This window comes from Chionomys nivalis, chromosome 19 (assembly GCF_950005125.1).
Source record: "Chionomys nivalis chromosome 19, mChiNiv1.1, whole genome shotgun sequence".
Lineage (NCBI taxonomy): Eukaryota > Metazoa > Chordata > Mammalia > Rodentia > Cricetidae > Chionomys > Chionomys nivalis.
Window position 1 is genome coordinate 47,497,273 of NC_080104.1, and position 19,046 is coordinate 47,516,318.

The 19,046-nt window shown below is 45.5% G+C and overlaps 1 protein-coding gene across 3 annotated transcripts in view; it reads left to right on the forward strand.

Annotated features, from left to right (window-relative positions):
• The first annotated feature begins 5,040 nt into the window (after positions 1–5,040).
• The window catches only part of Rtkn2 (rhotekin 2), a 63,195-nt gene continuing 49,189 nt past the window's right edge, over positions 5,041–19,046 (forward strand). For 2 of the 3 annotated variants that reach the window (XR_009055618.1, XM_057751583.1), the window contains exons 1-2: positions 5,041–5,242; positions 11,612–11,808. Coding sequence is in view for 1 of the 3 variants with exons in the window: in XM_057751583.1 (XP_057607566.1) it covers positions 5,204–5,242; positions 11,612–11,808 (236 nt within the window). In the remaining 2 variants the exon portion in view is untranslated. Of the gene's footprint in view, positions 5,243–11,611; positions 11,809–19,046 lie in introns of those variants that run through there. The other variant, XM_057751584.1, reaches the window with a different exon arrangement.

A 19,046-nucleotide genomic window follows, 5' to 3' on the forward strand; every position in this document is an offset into this window, starting at 1 on the left:
AATAAAATGACACTCTGCTGTACTTAAAGATCAGCGTCTCACTCAGCCTTCATCAGAGAAACGTCATCTTTCAGGAGACGTGAATACATACAGAGACCCACAGTTGGACAATGTGCACACAGTGAGAGACCTTGGAGCACCCATCCCAAAATGGGATTTCTCCCTTAAATCTCTCCCCTCAGGGCTCAGGGAACTTTGCAAAAGAGAAGACAAAAATAATATAAGAGCCAGAGAGGATGGAGGACACCAAGGAAACAAGGCCTTTTAGACAGAACGGAGCCGATGCACATATGAACTCGCAGAGACTGTGACATGAATAACTAGCTACCTGAGTTCCTGCCTTGACTTATCCAAAAATGATGGACTATAATCGGAGCTATAATCTGAATAAACTCTTTTCTCCCCAACATTGCTCTTTTTGTTAAGGTATGCAGCATCATTTGTGTCACCTCGTTCCATTTCTAGTTCACTCTCTCTGCTTCCTATTTGCAGCTGAAGCCGTCAACTCTCAGCTTCCCTCTCCAGCCATCTGCTGCCATGCATACCCCGCTATCCTAGGCTTACCCTCTAGAACCATAGCCAACACACATTCTTCTGGAAGTCCTTTGGGTCAAGGTGTGCTAGCACAGCAGCAGTGCACACAGGTTACGCTCCAAATACCTATGTCCTCCAACAAGACCCCATCTCCTAATGGTTTCACTGCCTTACGGTGAGACCTAAAATTAATCAATGGACTGGTACATTGATGAGGAGAGAGCGCCCCCAGTCTAATCCGAACACTGCAGCCAACCCCAGCCTTTAGCATTCGAGCCTTAGAGAGACTCTTCATACACGTACCCTCCAAAGCATCCTCTTCTGCGTGAAATGTAGACTTTTATCACGTGGGTTTCAACGAACAATACAGCTTCAGTTCTCTTGTGGCTGCAATGCAAAAATATTATATCCAGTGCAGTCTTCTGCAATTAGAGTCCTTCATTCTGAGAAATACCAGTTTACCCAGATAGCACACGGCTATGGTACATTTCTTTCTAAAGATGTATGTCATCTGGGTAGAGTGCTGTAATTTATTCACACTCCTGAAATAAACACTTGCGTTATTTTGGTATCTTTCTATTACAAGCACAATGTTGCCAGTACGGATTTGCAAGTATATTTAAAAGAAAAGGATATATACCTATGGGTGAAGAATTTATATATAGACACACATACATTTTTGACTTTATATTTTTACTTTCTCCCTCAAGTGATTAGGCACATTTACATTGTCTCTGCCAATGTATCGTATTGACAGATTCCTACCTTCCAAACCTTAGCATTATTGAATTAATATTGATCAACTTACTAACCGTAAAATCTTATCCCCCTCAATCTTTCATCTGCAGTTGATAGACTAATAATAGACCTAAGTAATACTTATATTTCATTTTATGTATGGATTCAATGCTCTGTGTCTGACACATATTTTGGGTATTTTCCAGCTGGATTTTTGTGACTGTACTGATTGTCAGTACTGGGGATAGAACTAAGGGTCTTATGTTTCTTGGATACTTTGCCACTGAGCTAATATCCCCAGCCCCTTTCTTTTTATTTTGACCAGTTGGCTAAATTGTCCAGGTGGCCTCAGACTTTTAATCCTTCCTCAGCTTTCAGAAAAGCTGATATGATAGGCAGGCCTATCCCCCACCCCCACCTCCTTCACACATATTCTCAATATTGTCAGTGGTAGGTGATATATGTTGAATATTTCTAAATATATATATTTTTTCCTAATCCACTCTTAGAGTTCTTTGGGTCTAAAATGGTTGGCTTGAAGTACTGGTATGTCCTTCCTTTATGAGTCATGGCCTGTGTTTGTAGAATGAGACAGTTATAGGGTACTTTCGAAACTTTATTTCAACTGGCTGTTACCGTCTCAACTTTAAAGACAAGCTATTAGCAGTTCTGTTTTACAGGTAAGGAAACTGAGCAGTCTTTCTAGAACTGTAGGGCTAAGTCCTCAGACTCAGCATCCTATATCCTTTGTAAGATTAGATGATGCTTCTGTTGTTTGTAGTTTATGGCTTTTTCATAAAAAAATGCTCTCTGCTTAGCATTGTTATCTCTCTCTCCCATCCTTTCTTCTCCTCTCCCTTCTCCCTCCTTCCTCCTTTCCTTCTCTTTTGTACATAATACACACAGCTCTCCTCTTTACAGTTAATTTTAATTCCATTAGTTACAAAATGAACAGATAAAGAAAGCCCCAAGACATTTTTTTCTAAATCTAAAAAAAGGTATTTATTTATTAGTTAGTTAGCTTGTTTATTGTGAGGATAAGGTGGATGTCTGTAAGCAGCAACCTGTGTGTGGTCGAGGACAACTTATGGGAGCCAGATCTGTCCTCGTGTGGTGTAGGTCTTAGGGAATGGACTCAGGTTTTCAGGCTCGGCAACCAGCTCCTTTACTGTCAGGCTATCTCACTGACTCTCCAAGATAATTTTCAAATTGGAATTTTTTGGGAGGTCTTGAATGAAATAAAGATTACCAAGAGTTGCCTGTTCTGTAATAAACTATATATTTTTTAAAAAAAGCAATGAGTCTGGGTGCAGGGGGACGTGTTTGAATCCCAGCACTCTAGAGGCATAGACAGAGGTGTATCAGCGAGTTTCAGGGCAAGAAAATATACTTTTAACACCACTTATTGTCTTATTTGGTCACTTTGTTTCTATCACTTTCCATTTAATTATGAATTAACCTCCATTTGTTGTAGTTAATATAAATAATGTCCATATTGTAATTAGTACTGAAATGATTCCATTATTCAACCTCCAGTTGAAGCAAACCTGGGAAGGTGGGTGGGTACCTAACATCTCTGAGGGAGCCAGAAGAAAGAGAGTTGAAAGATGCCTCAATTTAGCTCTCGAATAGAAAAAAAAAGTACTTTTATTGTCTTCTAGTTGTAAAATTAATGCATTGCTAGATAAATAAATCCTCAAGTTAATACAACTACTTCTTGTGTACTCTTTTAGTATTGGCAGCATCTCTTGTAACCCACACTAGCTTCAACTCACTTTGTAGCCAACGATAACTTGAGACTTTTGATTGTCTTGCCCCTACCTCTGGAGTACAAGGATTATCCGCATGTATCACCATGCCCAGTTTACGGTGTGCTGGGGGAATGAACTCAGGACCTTGTCCAGGCTAGGCAAGCATCTTGCCAACTAGGGCACATCGTCAGCCACCACTCTTTAACCTTCTGGTGTTTCGAAGGCTCGTTCTATTTTTGTACGCATTGCAGACATCAAAGAGAACTATGTTTGATGAAGCTAGCAGTAACCAGAAAGGACCTGGGGATAAATAAGGAAACAGAAATCCTATTCTAAGCTACTCTAATCACCAGCTAGAGGGTAAGCCCTTAAGCACTTCCGGGACACATCCCTTGATGACTAAGAAGGGGATAGGCCCACATCATCTCTTCTACAAAGAGAAAGGTCTTCAACAGCCACTATCCATAGTCTACAGCAAGTACTAAACATGGCCTTTTCTAGCCTTCTTCCTAGGATAATCACACCCACAGTATTGATCCACCAACATGTCCACACCAGTGTTCAGTTTGAAACTGGTCATCTTTTTGTTTCTCCCAAGGTGCTGCCCTTGGCACGTATTTTGATCCGTGTCTGAGAGTTGTATGTGTTACCCAGCAAACGCCGGCGTGTGCCTGAAGATGTTCTCTGTGTTTGCTTCTTTTGTGAGTCAGGTGTTATACCTGGCTCCTGCAGCTCACTGTCGTTGGGGATAATTACACCCCAAAGTGGTGCCACAAGGGAGCTGAGCACTAGGGCAAGGGGCACCTCATGACAGTGGAATTCAGGCCTGTGTTCGGAGGGAACTGGGTGAGTGGGGTGTTGGTAATTTTGAGTTTCACATACTTGACAACTGTGGGTCATTGCAGGCTGCTAATATGAGAGCCACGCCTTCCTAACTGGGCAGCTTCTGGAATCACCTAGTCCTGAGGACCTCAACCACTTGAGAGGAAGGTGTGTGTGTGTGTGTGTGTGTGTGTGTGTGTGTGTGTGTGTACCTTCCACTATATGAATCCTGGGGTTTCGAACTTAGGTCAGGAGATTTGGCATGAGGCACCTTTACTTGCTGAGCATCTCACTGGTCCACGCTTTATTTTTAAGCCGTACATCTTTCAATTATTTGCTTTAACAAAGAGGCTTGTGAGTAAGATGACCATATAATCAAGTCCACAAAGGGTTAACATAGGTGGAACACTAGGAGAACAAACCCAATAGGGGAAGTTCTAGGTAAATAAATATACAGGGTCAGGCTGTACACAGAGGGAAGAGTGCTCAAGGCCATTTATGAGGTGAGGTAGGAGGGTTGATTTGGCAGAGTCTTCTCTCAGGAGGAAAATGCCCAAAGCCGTAAACATTTCCTGCACAAGATAAGCTAAGGGATGATTTAAAACCCTTTACAAGGGTGTGTACACCCTTCAATTGAAATTAGTGTTTGAGCTGGACAGTTCAGTGGTAGACCTGCCATGCTTGAAGCCCCTAGTTCAATCCTTCAGCATCTCCCCGTCCTCTGTTTTTAGGAAAGACTGTGCCAACAACCAGGCTTCTGGATAACGCTGTTTGCTGCCACTTTGGAAGCGAAAAAACTCAGGGACAGAGCTCACAAAAATGTCTGCTGTACTGTCTGTCTCCCCAGCCGTACTAAGAGCATATCTCTGCATGAAGACATGTTTGAGAGCCAGACAATGGGACATCTATGGGGTTCAATCATTCATTTAAAGATGCTGGAGAAAACTTACCTCAAACCTACAGGAAAAGCCTCCACAGGAACCCTCCACCCCGCCAACCAGCTGAATCCCGCCCACCAGCTGAACCCCGCCCCGCCCCCTGTGCGCCTGTCCAGCCCACCCAGGCAGGGTCTCTTCCTTCAAGCCCCGCCCATCCAGGCCGGCACGCTGTTCAGACCCCGCCCACCACACTCCTAGGCCCCGCCCGCGCTTAAAGTCGGCTGTTGCCGAGGGTCTGTTCAGAGCCCTCGGGTCTCCGTCGTCTTCTGGCGGCCCTGGCCTCAGCGCCGCTAGTGCGCTTGCGCGGCGTCGTGGGCTGGGTTTCCCCCTCAGTCCGGACTTGGTACGGCCGGGCGGTTGGTGCGGTCGGCAGCTGCAGCCCGGGGCGCGCTTTTCAAATTGTCCCCGACTTGCACGGAGATGGAGGGGCGGCTGCTGAGGAGCCTCCCTGCACAGCAGGTGAGTGAGGTCGGGGGACTGGCAAGCTGCAGCCTGGTGAGAGCTCGGGAGCCGAGCATGCACCGTGGGTTTGCACGGCTATAGGCTGTACCCAAGGAGGAAACAGGCCGGGGCTGGAGAAGGACACCGGGGCCTTTCTCACCTGCCGGTCCTCCCCAGGCTTGCAAAGCCGAGGTGATACACTGGGAACGGGTGCCCGGGTTGCTATTAGCGCCCCCGCGTCCCGCACAGCTGTGCATCTAATGCTCGCAAGGCTCTGCTCTCACAGGTGTGGGCGTGCATCATATTGTGGGGGGGGGGCGGCGGGATGGACCCTCAAACGGCACGTTCTTAGCTTTACAGGAAGATAGAAGTTTAAACGTGAATTCTTGCACAAATACTAGGGAAAGGGGAAGACAATGAGTTGCAAACAAATTCAGAGGCTTTTTTTTTTTTTTGCCATGTAAAATGTGTTCAAATCTTTTTTACTTAGCGTAGCCGAGAATATTTTTTATTGTTTTTATTGAACTGTGTTTTTCTCTGTTCCCCTCCCTTCCTACCCCCTTACTTTGTACCGTCTCCCATGCTCCCAATTTACTCAGGAGATCTTGTCTTTTTCTACTTCCCATGTAGATTAGATCCATGTATGTTTCTCTTAGGGTCCTCTTTGTTTAGGTTCACGGGGATTGTAAATTGTAGGCTGGTTTTTCTCTGCTTTATGTCTAAAAGCCACTTATGAGTGAATACATTTTATATCTGTCTTTCTAGGTCTGGGTTACCTCACTCAATATGATGTTTTCTAGATCCATCCATTTGCCCGCAAATTCCAAGATGTCATTCTTTTCTGCTGTGTAGTACTTTATTGGTACCACATTTTCTTTATCCATTCTTCAGTCAAGGGACATTTAGGTTGTTTCCAGGGTCTGGCTATGACAAACCATGCTGCTATGAACATAGTTGAGCACATATCCTTGTGGCACAATTGAGCATCCTTTGGGTATATACCCAAAAGTGGTATTGTTGGGTCTTGAGGTAAGTGGTTTCCTAATTTTCTGAGAATTTGCCATACTGACATCCAAAGGGGCTGTACCAGCTTGCACTCCCACCAGCAATGCAGGAGTGTTCCCTTTACCCCACATCCTCTCCAGCATAATTTTCTTTACCGTCCCCTTGGTCTCTTTGCCAGCAGGACATAGTTACAGGGTAGTAGGTAGGCAGTGATTTCAGTCAGAATTACTTAGGGATTGTTTCCCTCCTTTTACCAAGCGCCTCATCCCTGCTTTCAACAATAGGGCCGTTGTCTGTCTCTGTGCTGTTCTGGCTCTTAAAGCCTTGCAGATGTCTCTCTTCTGTGATCCTGATCACCTGCTTTATAATTTTTCTGTGGTGTTAGAGATCAAGTTCAGGGCCCTGTGCCTTCTAGAGAGGCGCACACGGCTGCTCTAGCTCTGATTTCTGTGTGCGCACGTGTGTAAGTTAACGCTTGTCTGGGCACATACACGTGGAGGCCAGAGTCAGCGTTGGTGCATTCCTTTATGGCTCTCCACTGTTTTATTTTTGTTGTTGTTTGTTTTTATTTTTTATTGTTTGTTTTTGAGACAAGTTTTCACCATGTGGGCCCTGATTGGCCTGAAACTCTATGTAGAGGAGGCTCGCCTGAAATCACAGATCTACTTGCCTCTGCCACACCTGGGTGGAGATGAGAGGTGTGTGCCACTATGCCTGGTGCGCTTGCTCTCCCCCTCTTTCCCCCTCTGTCTCCCCCGCTGTTTCTCTCTCTCCCTCTCTGTTTCTCTCTCACTTTCTCTCTTTGTCTCTGTCTCTCTTTGTCTCTCTCTCTCTCTCTCTCTCTCTCTCTCTCTCTCTCTCTCTCTCTCTGTGTTTGTGTATGTGTGTGTGTGTGTGTGTGAGAGAGAGAGAGAGAGAGAATCTTTTATTGAACCTAGAACTTTCCATTTTCTGCTAGACTGACTGCCAGTAAGCCTGGGATCTATGTCTTCCCCTCCCCATCCCTGGGGTTGCAGGGGCACAGCTTTCTGTAAGTGAACTCAGGCCCCCATGCTTGCACAGTGAGCCATCTCCCTATTTCCCCATTTCTACTTTTATGCATCTTAAAGATTTATTTTTTATGTATGTGTGTGTGTGTATGCACATGTGTGGGAGGGTACCTGGGAGGCCAGGAGAAGGTTCTGGATCCCCTGGAGCTGGAGTTATAGGTGGTTGTGAGCTGCACGTTGTGGACTCTGGGAATTGGAGCTCATAGCCTCTGAACGGCAAGCAGGCAAGCATCCTAACCGCTGAGCCATCTTTCCAGCCCTCATCTTCTACTTTTTAAACGGTCAACTATTTCGTGTTTTTCCTTTGCTCTGTCCATTCCATCTTAGCGGCTAACTTTAACACTTATCAGGACATTGATGTGAGTGTCTGACCTGATTCCATGCAGGCCCTTATTCAGAAAACGGAACCCAGAGGAAGAGGAGGTCTATCTCATTCTTCTTGGACCCGCTTCCCCACACTCCAGCAGGATGCACACAGAGCATCCTCTCTCATTGGCCACAGTCATCCTTTACTCTGCCTGGGCCCAGACGGTGATAGGTGATGGTTTTAGTTCTTCGGTCCTCTTGGAGGACAGTCAGCAGCTCTGTTTGCTCAGTGGATAGCCTCCTTCCACAGTCTGTCTTCCCACTGGGTCGCCCCACACATCCGTGTCTCCCCAGCGGTACCACGTGCACCTATTCGGTAGAGGCTGCTCTTTGGTGCCGTAAACCATGACTTGCCTACAGCTGATCAGTGGTGTTGGCCAGAGGTTTCCTTGTAGACTGTTGTGTGCTAACAAGTTGTGCGGGAAACACAAACTTGCTGCCGTCGTGGACTCTGTTAACTGAGAGTGTTCAAAGCCGACGTGTGCATACACTGAGCAGTGAGTTCACCCTGTGTGTCATTCCTCTTTTGTCTGCTGGAAGAGCCCTGGCAAAGAAGGTAGGGTCCTCGTCTATAGGGTATTTCCACTGGAGTGGATCAAAGGCCACATGGTAAATATTGTTCATTTTGCCGACTACACTCTAAGTTTCTCATCTCGGCCACTGTGGTTGGGAAGTAGCCACAGCCAGGATGAGCTAGTATGATTCAGTACTTTATTTACAAAAACGGGCACCAACCGGGCCCTAGTTGGCTAACTCCTGCTGTAAAAGATGAAATTCCAGTCATAACTGCCCCAGATGCCTCATTTCCTTAGTGAACATTAGCTTAATCCCATCTATAAGCTGTTGTTTGGAATTTACAGTTCTTAACTCTTTTTTCCCAAGCCTCTGTAATTATTTGAGTCTTTTTCAACTGTTGAGGACAGGACAGTGAAAGGCTCTCCTAGATCAGGCAGAGGCCGGGGAGTCCAGGCTAGTAAGTAATGTGGCTGTGGCCCCCTGCTGGTTCCTTCGGGTTGTTGCAATTTTATGACGTCTGAATTTCAGGGTCCCACAATAGTTGTCCATCTGAGCCACTAAAGCACTAGATCAGCGGTTCTCAACCTTCCTGATGCTGCAACCTTTTAATACAGTCCCTCATGTGGTGACCCCCAACCATGAAATTAAAATTATTTCATTGCTACTTCATAACTGATTTTGCTACTGTTAATAATCCTAATGTAAATCTAATGCAGGATATCTGATATGTGACCCCTCCCCCCGAAGGGGGTCACGACTCAGAGGTTGAGAACCATGAGGTCGGGTGCTTTAATACGGTTCTTTCTCTGTGCCTCAGTTGATCCTCAGATGTAGCCAGCTTTCAGGACCTCTGTCAGCTCCGTCAGCTCTCTCGTTGCTGTGTTTAACAGGCAAACCTGAGTTTTGAGGCGCCAGCTGGCATTTATTTACATTTGCACTGTGGCATAAAGCGGCTCATCCCAGCTTTAGGTGCCCCCAGCATGCACCTGCCAGCGCTAACCAGCCTGCCGCCGTTGGTTACTGTAGACATACGGGTCACGGAGATGCTTCTTACTATTAACTGCTGAAGGTGTGGAAAGAGAGTAGTCATTGGGCCGACAAGTCGTACACAGATGAAGTAAGAGTTGAGGAAACACAGTCACGTGCAAAGGAGACTGGCAAGGGACAGTGTTTGTACGGTGCCCCAGTTTGAGTCAGTGCACACTACATGACAAGGTTAGCATGTAGATTCTACAGTATGATGACTGAGGGTAATTAATCAGATATGTCCTCTTGTGTGAATGTCTCAGCTGATTAGTCTTGGAGAGAGTCAAATCAAACCATCCAGCAGTTTGCTTCTGGGGGCGCTCATCATAGACTGTCAGCTCTCCTCACTGGCTGCTTCTCTTCCTTATGAAATGATTGTCCTTTTAATGTTCGCCACTTTCATCCCTAGATTCCCTTCACACTTTTTAAACTGATATTTCAGTACAATGAGAAAGCAATAGTTTTTACTGCCAAAGCTGGAATCATCACTTTTAGAAATAGTCATGGAAATAGGTTCCGTATTTGTACATAAAGAGGACCTTCACATATTACAGTCTCTACAAAGTGAATTGAGAACTGCGTACCTTGTTTACGGACTTTTAATGATACGAATGAGCCCATCGCCTTGTCTTTAAAGAGAACAAAAGACCAAGAACCAGAACTAAACTACAAAGACGTTTCTTGGTGACTCCAAAATAAACCCATCCAGAGCTGAGTCTCTGTCCAGGCAGCCAAGGCCTCTAGCATTTTCCAGGCCCCGAGCTCCTAGCCTTGGCTTCTACATTTTATTTCCCTTGTTCACTGTGGAACCTCATTTCCTTTATTCAGCTGTCTGCTCTTTCAGATAGTTTTTTCCTGGGTGCATTCCTGGATCCCAGTGTCCGTATCACTCACAATCTGTGCGTGTGTGTAGTTTGTTGCTCAGTTATTTACTTAAAAATATTTCTGTGTTTTGCAGGGGGAGGGGGCACGTGCTCGTCCGTAGAACAAAGAGGGTGTTAGTTGCCCTGGTGCAGAAGGCAATTTTGACCTGCCGGATGTAGGTGCTGGGAACTGAGCTCTGGTCCACTGTAAGAGGAGAAGCAGCAACAGCAGCAGCAGCATGGTTCTTCATTGCCCAGTCATTTCCCCAGCTGCTTACGGTTTATTTCTTAAGGCTGCTATAACGGACATAACAGATGATCAGCACATCCTCCCTTAGATCTGGAGGTCGGAAGTCAACGTACGGACAGCACCATTGCCCTCTGCAGACCCTTCCTTTCCTCTTCCGGGTTCTGGCTGCTGCTGCTAACCTCCTGTGTTCCATCTGTCTTCATGTGGTCTCCTCACATGACCTCCGTCATAGGGCCTTCTCTCTGTGTGTCTTCAGAAGACCAGCCCTGTGTGTGTGTCCTCTTGTCATGTTTCTGTATGTCTGTCATGTGCCCTCTCATGGCATGTGTTACTCTTTTGGCTTTTTGAGGGACTCATCACCCAGCTCCCAAATAAATCACACACGGAAGCTTATTGCTTACGAATGCCCAGCCTTTGCTTGGCTTGTTTCTTGCCAGCTTTTTTTTTTTTTTTTAACTTAAATTATCCTGACTAGCTTTTACCTCTGGGCTTTTATCTTTTCTCTATTTCTGTATACCTTTCTTTCTATCTTACTCTGTAACTGACTGGGTGGCTGGCCCCCGACATCCTCCTTCTATGTATACTCTGCCAGCCCCGCCTATTCTTGCTCCTGCCTTGCTATTGGCCGTTCATCTCTTTATTAGGACCATCAGGTGTTTTAGACAGGCACAGTAACACAGCTTCACAGATATAAACGAATGCAGCGTAAACAAAAGCCACACACCTGAAAATAATATTCCCCATCAGCCTCTGTTTCTGTGTTTTTATGTGGCTTTGGGGTGTGTGTGTGTGTCTTTACGTGGCCTCTGTGTCTGTATGTGGCTTCTGTTTCTGTATGTGGATTCTGTATCTGTCTTTATGTGGCTTTTGTGTGTCTGTGTCTTCCTAGCCTTCTCCCTAAATCTGTATCTTTACATGACCTCATTAAGATTTGAGACCCATTCTAATCCAGTGTGACCCTATTTTAATTAATAACGTGCAAAATTTTGTGTCCAAATAACAGCACATTCTAGGGTTCTGGGTAGACAAGAATGTTGCGAACTCTATTATGCGAATGGTGTTAATAGCAGCTTTGTTTTTCTCAGCTTTGTTTAGCCAGTATGTTGGAAAGAATTCCTTATAATGAAAGAAATTTAAGAATTTGACAAATAACTTTTTAAAGTCGCTGTATTTTTATAGTGTGACAAGTCAAAACTCTTGTTTTATTCTCAGAATGGTACAAAAATAAATGAATGTCTAGTACATTCCCCATTGCCTGTCTTAAATGCAGTTCTGACGATCGCTACCTCATACAAATGATTCTCTATTTTAGGACTGCAGCATCCGAGAGAAAATAGACCTAGAAATCCGCATGCGAGAAGGAATATGGAAGCTGCTCTCCCTGAGTACAAAAAAAGACCAGGTTTTACGTGCAGTGAAGAACCTCATGGTGTGCCATGCTCGGATAGAGGCGTACACGGCGGAGCTCCAGAAGTTAGAAGAGCAGATTGCAAGTCAGACTGGAAGACGGTTAGTGCTGTCGTATACCTACACTTTACTGTAGTTTGGTATTTGAACAGCAGACATGGTGTCATTTAAGTGGACGTAAAAAAATGTCAGATCACCAAACCTTCTAAAGGCAAGCATGGAAGTGCCAGCCGGCATAAGGGTTGTGTGAAGGGGAGAGCCTCAAGCGCGTTCACTGAACAGCCACTTCCGTGGAGTGGTTCCTTGTTTAGTGTGGGAAAGTAAAGAGCGTTTTAAGAAGGGCAGAGATGGAGAGAGTGAAATCCATAGAAAATTGTCTTTAAGAAACTAATTGCTGTGCTAGAAAGGTGGCTTTAGTTTCTGCTCACAGCCATCGGTCACTCGCGTGCTAGAGGATGCTGTGCCCTCTTCTGGCTTCCTTCTGGCTCCTGGCATGCCTGTGGTGCACATACCTCTGTGCCTACAAAACACCCATGCCTGAAAATAAAAGTAACTCTTTTTTAAAAAATTAATTGCTTAGAAACACTCAAAGAATAGCAGCAACTTAGATAAATTGAATGGGCCCACAGATTACAGGTGCGCAAGTGGAAGGAACCGCAAACAGACGAGCACAGCCCTTCCTATGCTAAGCAAGTTCCAGGAAAGGGAGTAGCGTTCTCAGAAGTGTTGCCAACTAGTTCCCGGCAGGGCTTGCTGGTTAGTTTCTGGTCCTGAGGTCTCTGTCACTCCACATGGCCCTCGTGGAACAGTTGGTGCATTTGTCTCCTATCCACAGACAATTCCAGGTCTTTCCTGGACCTTGGGTGAACTCCCTGTTCGTAGAGGCTTGATTTCAGGGTCTCTCAGTAAGAATCTGTCGCAAACATGTTCCCTTTAGATACCATGTCTCTCCCTTAGTTTAGTCTCTGAGGGAGAGAAAATAGCTTTAAAAATGTATATACATATACCATTTTAATGAGGACACTGGTCTAACTCTTCTAAAATCTTACAATAAAATGTCAAAAATTATTACATTGTTATTGTAGAGCAGTGGTTCCCAACTTTCCCAAGGCTGTGACCCTTTAATACAGTTCCTCATGTTGTGCTGACCCACGACCATAGAATTATTTTCATTGCTGCTTCATAACTGTCATTTTGCTACTGTTACAAATTGTAAAGTTAAATATCTACGTTTTCTGCTGGTTTGGGGACCGTGACCCACAGGTTGAGAACCACTGCTCTAGGTTTTTTTCAAAGCAGAATTGAATCAGAGGGCCGTGGTGCGTCTGAGGAACATCTAATGTGAACTGGATATTGTGGACTGAAGGAAAAACAGTCCTACCACATGAGGAGGAATGAACAAAGCCGCTCCTCCATAAGAAATAGCATATGCAAGCTTAGAGCGAAGGACGAGCTGCAGAGGACACAGAAGGGATGCACTTGGTTGATCTGTGTAGGGTTTACCGGCAGACGACCCAGACGTTAGGTCAGGTTTGGGATTGGCCCCCAAGCCCTGGGCTGCCCGTCTTCACTTAGATCTGGAAACCAGGACTGCTAGCCTGTCCAGGGTGCATAGTGCTCCCAGAGCTAGGCCAGGGACCCGAGGACTTCAAAGGCTCCGTACGCCCTGTACCCCATCCCCCCACCTGCACCCCACTTCCACCTGAAACCAGCCTTGCTTCTTCCTACCTCTCAAAGCTGTCAAGTAATTGCAAGATTTAACGTGTATCTTTTAAAAAAAGTTCCTCTTACTGTTTTAAGCAAAAAGCATCTTCCATGTAATAGTGTTTGGGGAAATTGTATGGAAGTAGAGGATTGAGTTAAGTAACAGAAATAACCACATTTTAAGACAAATAGTTAAGACAGGGAGGCACGAAACAGCGGTGATCTAGTGTCCAATAATGAAATAGCTTTCGTGTGTGTTTTCTGAAGTCGGGACCTTAGTGTGTAATGACCTGCTGTGTAGACCAGACTAGCCTTGAGCATCCCATCTGCCTCTGCCTCCCTGGTGCAGAGATTACAGGTATGTGCCACCATGCCTGGCAGGAAATGATTTTTTTAAAATAAGGTTTACTTTAATTCTGTGTAGGTGTATATATACATGAGTACAGGTGCCCTTGATGACTAGAAAACAGTACCAGGTCATCCCCTGGAGCTCGAATTACAGACTGTTGTGAGGCACCCAGCGATGGGTGCTGGGAACCAGACTCAGACCCTCTGCACAAACTGCACCTGCTCTGAACTGAGCAGTGTCCCTAACCCCTGAAATGACTGGAGTGAATGAGTTCCTCTGGAGCTTACCACTGGGTCTTCACTTCCCATGTTCTCATGGTCTGTATCGTAAACCGCCACCGAGAGCTGGTGCAAACGATCAAGTTGTCGCACTTTGTTAAAGCCTTTGACACTTGCACTGTGAGCACCAACTTAACTTCCGTCTACCTGAGTGGTGTTTGGAAGAACTGAGAGCAGAAAGTCGTCGCTCTGCAGTTTGGGAGGAGGAAACCACTTGCCGGGTTCTCCTCCTGAGTTTACAGTGAAAATTAGGGTTCACAGGGACAGCAGTTAGCTGCGTGTGGCTTCCCCTTGTTTTTTTTTTTCGTGTTCCAAGGCTCTCACTGCCTCCTGCTGCACACAGGGTCCCGGTTTGCCTACTTCTGCCTTTTGAAAAACCACTTCTTCATCTTGAACTCTTTTGCAGATAAACACCCGTTAATTTCGTGGCACGCACATTTGCTCCTCCGCTGCCTTCTCTCCGTGAGCGTGTGAGCACAGTGTTCTGTTGAAGCATTTGGAAAGGAGTTTGCAAGTGGGGCATGCGCACCTCAACAGTCTGGCATGCATCTGTCTTTAAGAACCTTCTTCCTCATAGTCAGATTATGATTTTATGCACAGTGTTAATAGTTTTCTATATTCATGTTTATCCAGTGGCTCATGATTTCCTCATAGTCAGGGTTTTTATTTGTCTGGGTTTTCTTTTTCCCACTAAAATTTAATTTAGTTTCACGCAGTGCACTTGGTTACATCCCTTTGGTTTCTATTATTTCCCCTTTTCTAAAATTTCCCCTTCATTAATGTTTTGAAGAGTCTAGACACTAATACTTATAAATACCGTACGTTCTGCACTTGTCTGGTAGTTTCCTTAAGTGGTCCTGGAGCCTTCTCCATCTCTTCTTTACTATAGCTGGAAGTTGACTGTGGGGTCCTCTGGGATTGAACCTATGGCCTTGCACTTGGTAAGCAAACTCTCTATCACTGTGGGATTGAACCTATGGCCTTGCACTTGGTAGGCAAGATCTCTACTACTAAGCCCCCTACTCAGCTCTTATTCTTCTCTTTATTTTGCAGTAGGGTCTCACTGAGTTGCCCAGGTGGACCTTGAACAGGGGATCCTGCCTCAGCCTTTCCAGCAGCTAGATTATAGGCCTGTGTCTGAAGGCCTCACGCAACCTCTTTCAAATGGAGCTGACGTCAGCTTTTTGTCTCCTTTTTCTCTTTGGCTTTTGTAAGTGGCATCTGGGTGCTGAGACTGGGTGAGTATATTATCCCACAAGCTTCGACGTCGGTGGCTTAATCATCCATCTCTACTCCTCGCTTAAATCGCTTATCGCAGAGAGGTCAGCAAACAGGGATTGTTTCTTTCCCTTCAGTCCCCATTGGCTAAAATTCTTCCATCAGGACCTTCTGGGTTTGTCTCTTTTTACTAACCACCTGAGTTCCTTTTTTGCTGTCTTTGCCATCATGGGTGTGGTCATCTACGGTTGACCCACATTGCCACGCCCTGAAAAAAACTTACTCTTTTCCCCTCAGAAGCATCATTTGCCTGCAGGGCAGCTCCTGAGCTTGGGCAGGTCTCATGAGCCCGCCCACTCCGTGCTGGAATGTTGACTGACTTCATCTTATGCAAGCATTGTGTAGGCAACCATGGCTGCCAGCTACCGTGAGGTCACAAGTGCAGGGTCCTGTCTTGTCCAGAGGACACTGTTTGGCTTTGGTCCTGCCTGACCCTAGCGGTCTTTTTCCTCCCTCCGTTTCTGGGTGATCCCTGAGCCTCGAGAGAGAGGTTGCGATATATATGTCCTGTGGTTGAGCACAATGCAGACACTTAATCTCTGCACTTTAACTTGTGATTACTGCATTCACCACCACCATCCACTGCAAAAAGAAACTTCTCTCAGATACTATGTCCATTTAGCAAAGTATTAGTAATAAGTTCACAACCAGGGCCCGGAGTTCCTGAACAATGGATTCTTGACCAGATTTACGGTCCTGGGCATGACTCTTCTCGTGCAGAGCAGACGTTAAATCCGGTAGAAAGCAGTCGGTTACCCCCATAGCATCCCCATAACATCCATCCCTATAGCATCTATGCCCCTGTGGGTGTCGCTTCCTACGCTAGTCATAATTGTAGCTCACAAGTTCACAGCTGGTTAAGACCGTTAATAAGACCCCTCAGCAGCTTGTAGAGCTAGCCGGTGGTTAGGAAGCTTGTTGGTCAGGAACAAATTGACTCATCCATGCCTGATGTTTCTAGAAATAGGATCTTACTGTCAGGTTCTGGTGGTTGACCAAGAGCAGTGGCGATACCCTGTATCGTTGGGGGTTCTCAGGCTTTCTTTCTTCTGCTTTAAACAATTCTTTTTATTTATTATCTGTGTCAAGATACTACGTTGATCCTGTTTTCCCTTTGCTCTCTCTGCTATTTTTGTGTGTTTCCATGTGTGCTTGTGAGTGTGCAGCTGGAAGCCAGAGGTCAATCCCACCTGTTGTTTCTTGGGCATTCTCCACCTGGGGCTTTCCCAATAGGCCAGAATGGGCTAGGCAGTGAGTCCCAGGGACCTACTGTGTCCACCTCCCCAGTGCCGGGGTTACAAGCTCAGGTCCTCACGCGTGTTCGAGTGCTCTACCAACTTCTCTCAGCCCTCTTCACTGCATTGTGAATTGTGTTATTTCTACTTTGGTAGAGTGGATAATATTTATATATCAAGACGGCCATCTGCACCTGAGTTCTGGACTTCAGTCGTCTCGTCTGTTACCCAGTATACATGCATTGCCTTTCATTGTGCTGGCCAATGACCTCGAACATTGTGCTGTCCAGTGCTGTCACGAGCTAGCTAATGCCACACATGAGTGGCTTTTCTTTCTCTTCTTCACATTCTTGCATAAATCAAGTGTTTTCCCTTAGAGTTGCTACTTAAAAGGGCAGCTTCCCTGATTACAAAACTTTTGGGCTGTAATTTTTTTCCCTTGAGTCTTGAAAAATCTTCCATGTCTTGGTATTTTTTTTTTTGACTAATATTTAATTATTTTTCCTTTGTAAATAGCTTGGCCTTTTTTGCCTGGAGACTGAAAGTAGTGTTTATTTGGGTTTTTTTGTTGTTGTTGTTTTGTTTTTAACTTTGAAGATGAATTTGTGTAAGGTGGACTCTTGGGCTTAGGTAGGGACACACACACACAATTCTTTTATTTACTGAAAATTTTCATTCCAGGAAATAAACTGTTAATTTTATTTTATTTTTCTTTAGAACTCTTGCCACTTACACACATGTTGGACCCTGGCCCTGTCTTCTGTGCCCATCCTTGTGATCTAGTAGCACTCAATTAATTTTTTTTTCTTTTTTTGGTTCTTTCTCTTGTCAGCTGCACCTTGAATTTGCTTTCCAACGCTGATCCCAGAACCGACCTTACTCCTTCCGGTTCTGTCCATTATCCTTCTCACCGTGCATCTGCCTCTGCTTTATTCCATCTGAATGCTTGGCCTTTGGATTCTCGAAGCCTCACCCACCTCCTCTGTCACATGTGCGATGACCTATTTAACTGCATGTAATTCATCCTGGAGTATTGCATTCAAGTTTTGGTGGTTGTTTTGGTGGTGAAGATGTGGTTGCTAGAATATTATCAGCTGACTCTTGACTTTCCAGTGGCTGCATATGGATGCAAGGGTCTCTTTTTGGCGATTGTTACTGTTCTTAATAATTTAGCAGTGTTTTCCTGGGCCAAGACCCTGGTGGTCTAAGTGGGATGTTGCTGAAAGGGCTTCCGTGGTTTCTTACTCAGTGGTAATTTGTTTTTAGAATAGTGGACCATACCTTTAATAATGCTGCTTTGGGGACATTGGTTGGCTTTCTGGTTCTTGGACATGATGACTTTTCTTGGAGTTCTTAAGGTTAACTGCATTCTTTTTATTTCCATGCCAAACTTGCATAGGACCTGTCTCCCACTTCATGCCTCTCTCCTCCCATATACATATTAGTTTTCCGAGCCAGGGCTTCTCTGTGTAGCTTTGACTGTCCTGGAACTTGCTCTGTAGACCAGGCTGGCCTCGAACTCACAGAGATCCGCCTGCCTCTGCCTCCCCAGTGCTGGGATTAAAGGCGTGCGCCACCACCGCCCATCTATCTCCTCCACAATATTCTCAATGGTTGAAGCTGAGTACGTTTCAACCCCCCAGGGTCTAGTCCCGGTATTCTGCAAGCTTTCTCAAGCCTTCTATGCACATTCTCTTTCCTTCCAGGCTAGTGTAATATCAGCTAATGGTTACTTAGCTCTGTGGGACGAGGTCTCCAGGAGCTGGCTTTCATGTCTTCCAAAGACAGTGGCATTTGTGGCAGACCATTTTCAGGTTTGTGCTGCTGGTGGGCGTTATAGGAGACCCTGTTTTTCTTGTTGACATGAAGACTCTGGTGGGCTGTGTAAGAGAGTCTCAGATGACTGTCATAGTAACTGTCAGCTAGACTCTGATCCGTGAGCAAATGACTCAGTGTGTCTTCTCCCTGAGCCTCGGCTCAACCCTGGAGCCCAAACATCTGTATTCACAAAGCAGGCACCCGGGTTTGTGCGACACCTTAATGTAGAATTCCACAGACACATGAGAGTTATCAGTTGGTTCAGCAGCTGCAGAAGCTAACTAGATAAGGCCCTTCTCTCTCTGTGGGAGCTGTCAGCCCCTCAGCCACTCACTGAGGGAAGTGGTGCTGAAGCCCAAAGCTTGACTCCAGGTCTGCTCCCGGGATACCCATGCTTCCTGCCCTTCTCAGCAGAAGGTCCAGATGCCCAGGGCCTGGTGGGGCGCTGTGCTGGGTGGAGCGCTCATCCCACAGCCCCCTCCTCCACACTCACAGAGCTCACATTTTAGCACAGTCCTCCCTCAGCCTCCATCCCCCACCCCGGCCATCCCATCTCTCCTCAACTTAAAAATCTGAAATGCTTTATTTGGCTTTGTAAGAAAAAAAATAATAATGCTAATTAGAGTCATTTATAGGACTTAATTATGTGTGTCATTCAACATAATTGTGAGTTTTTAA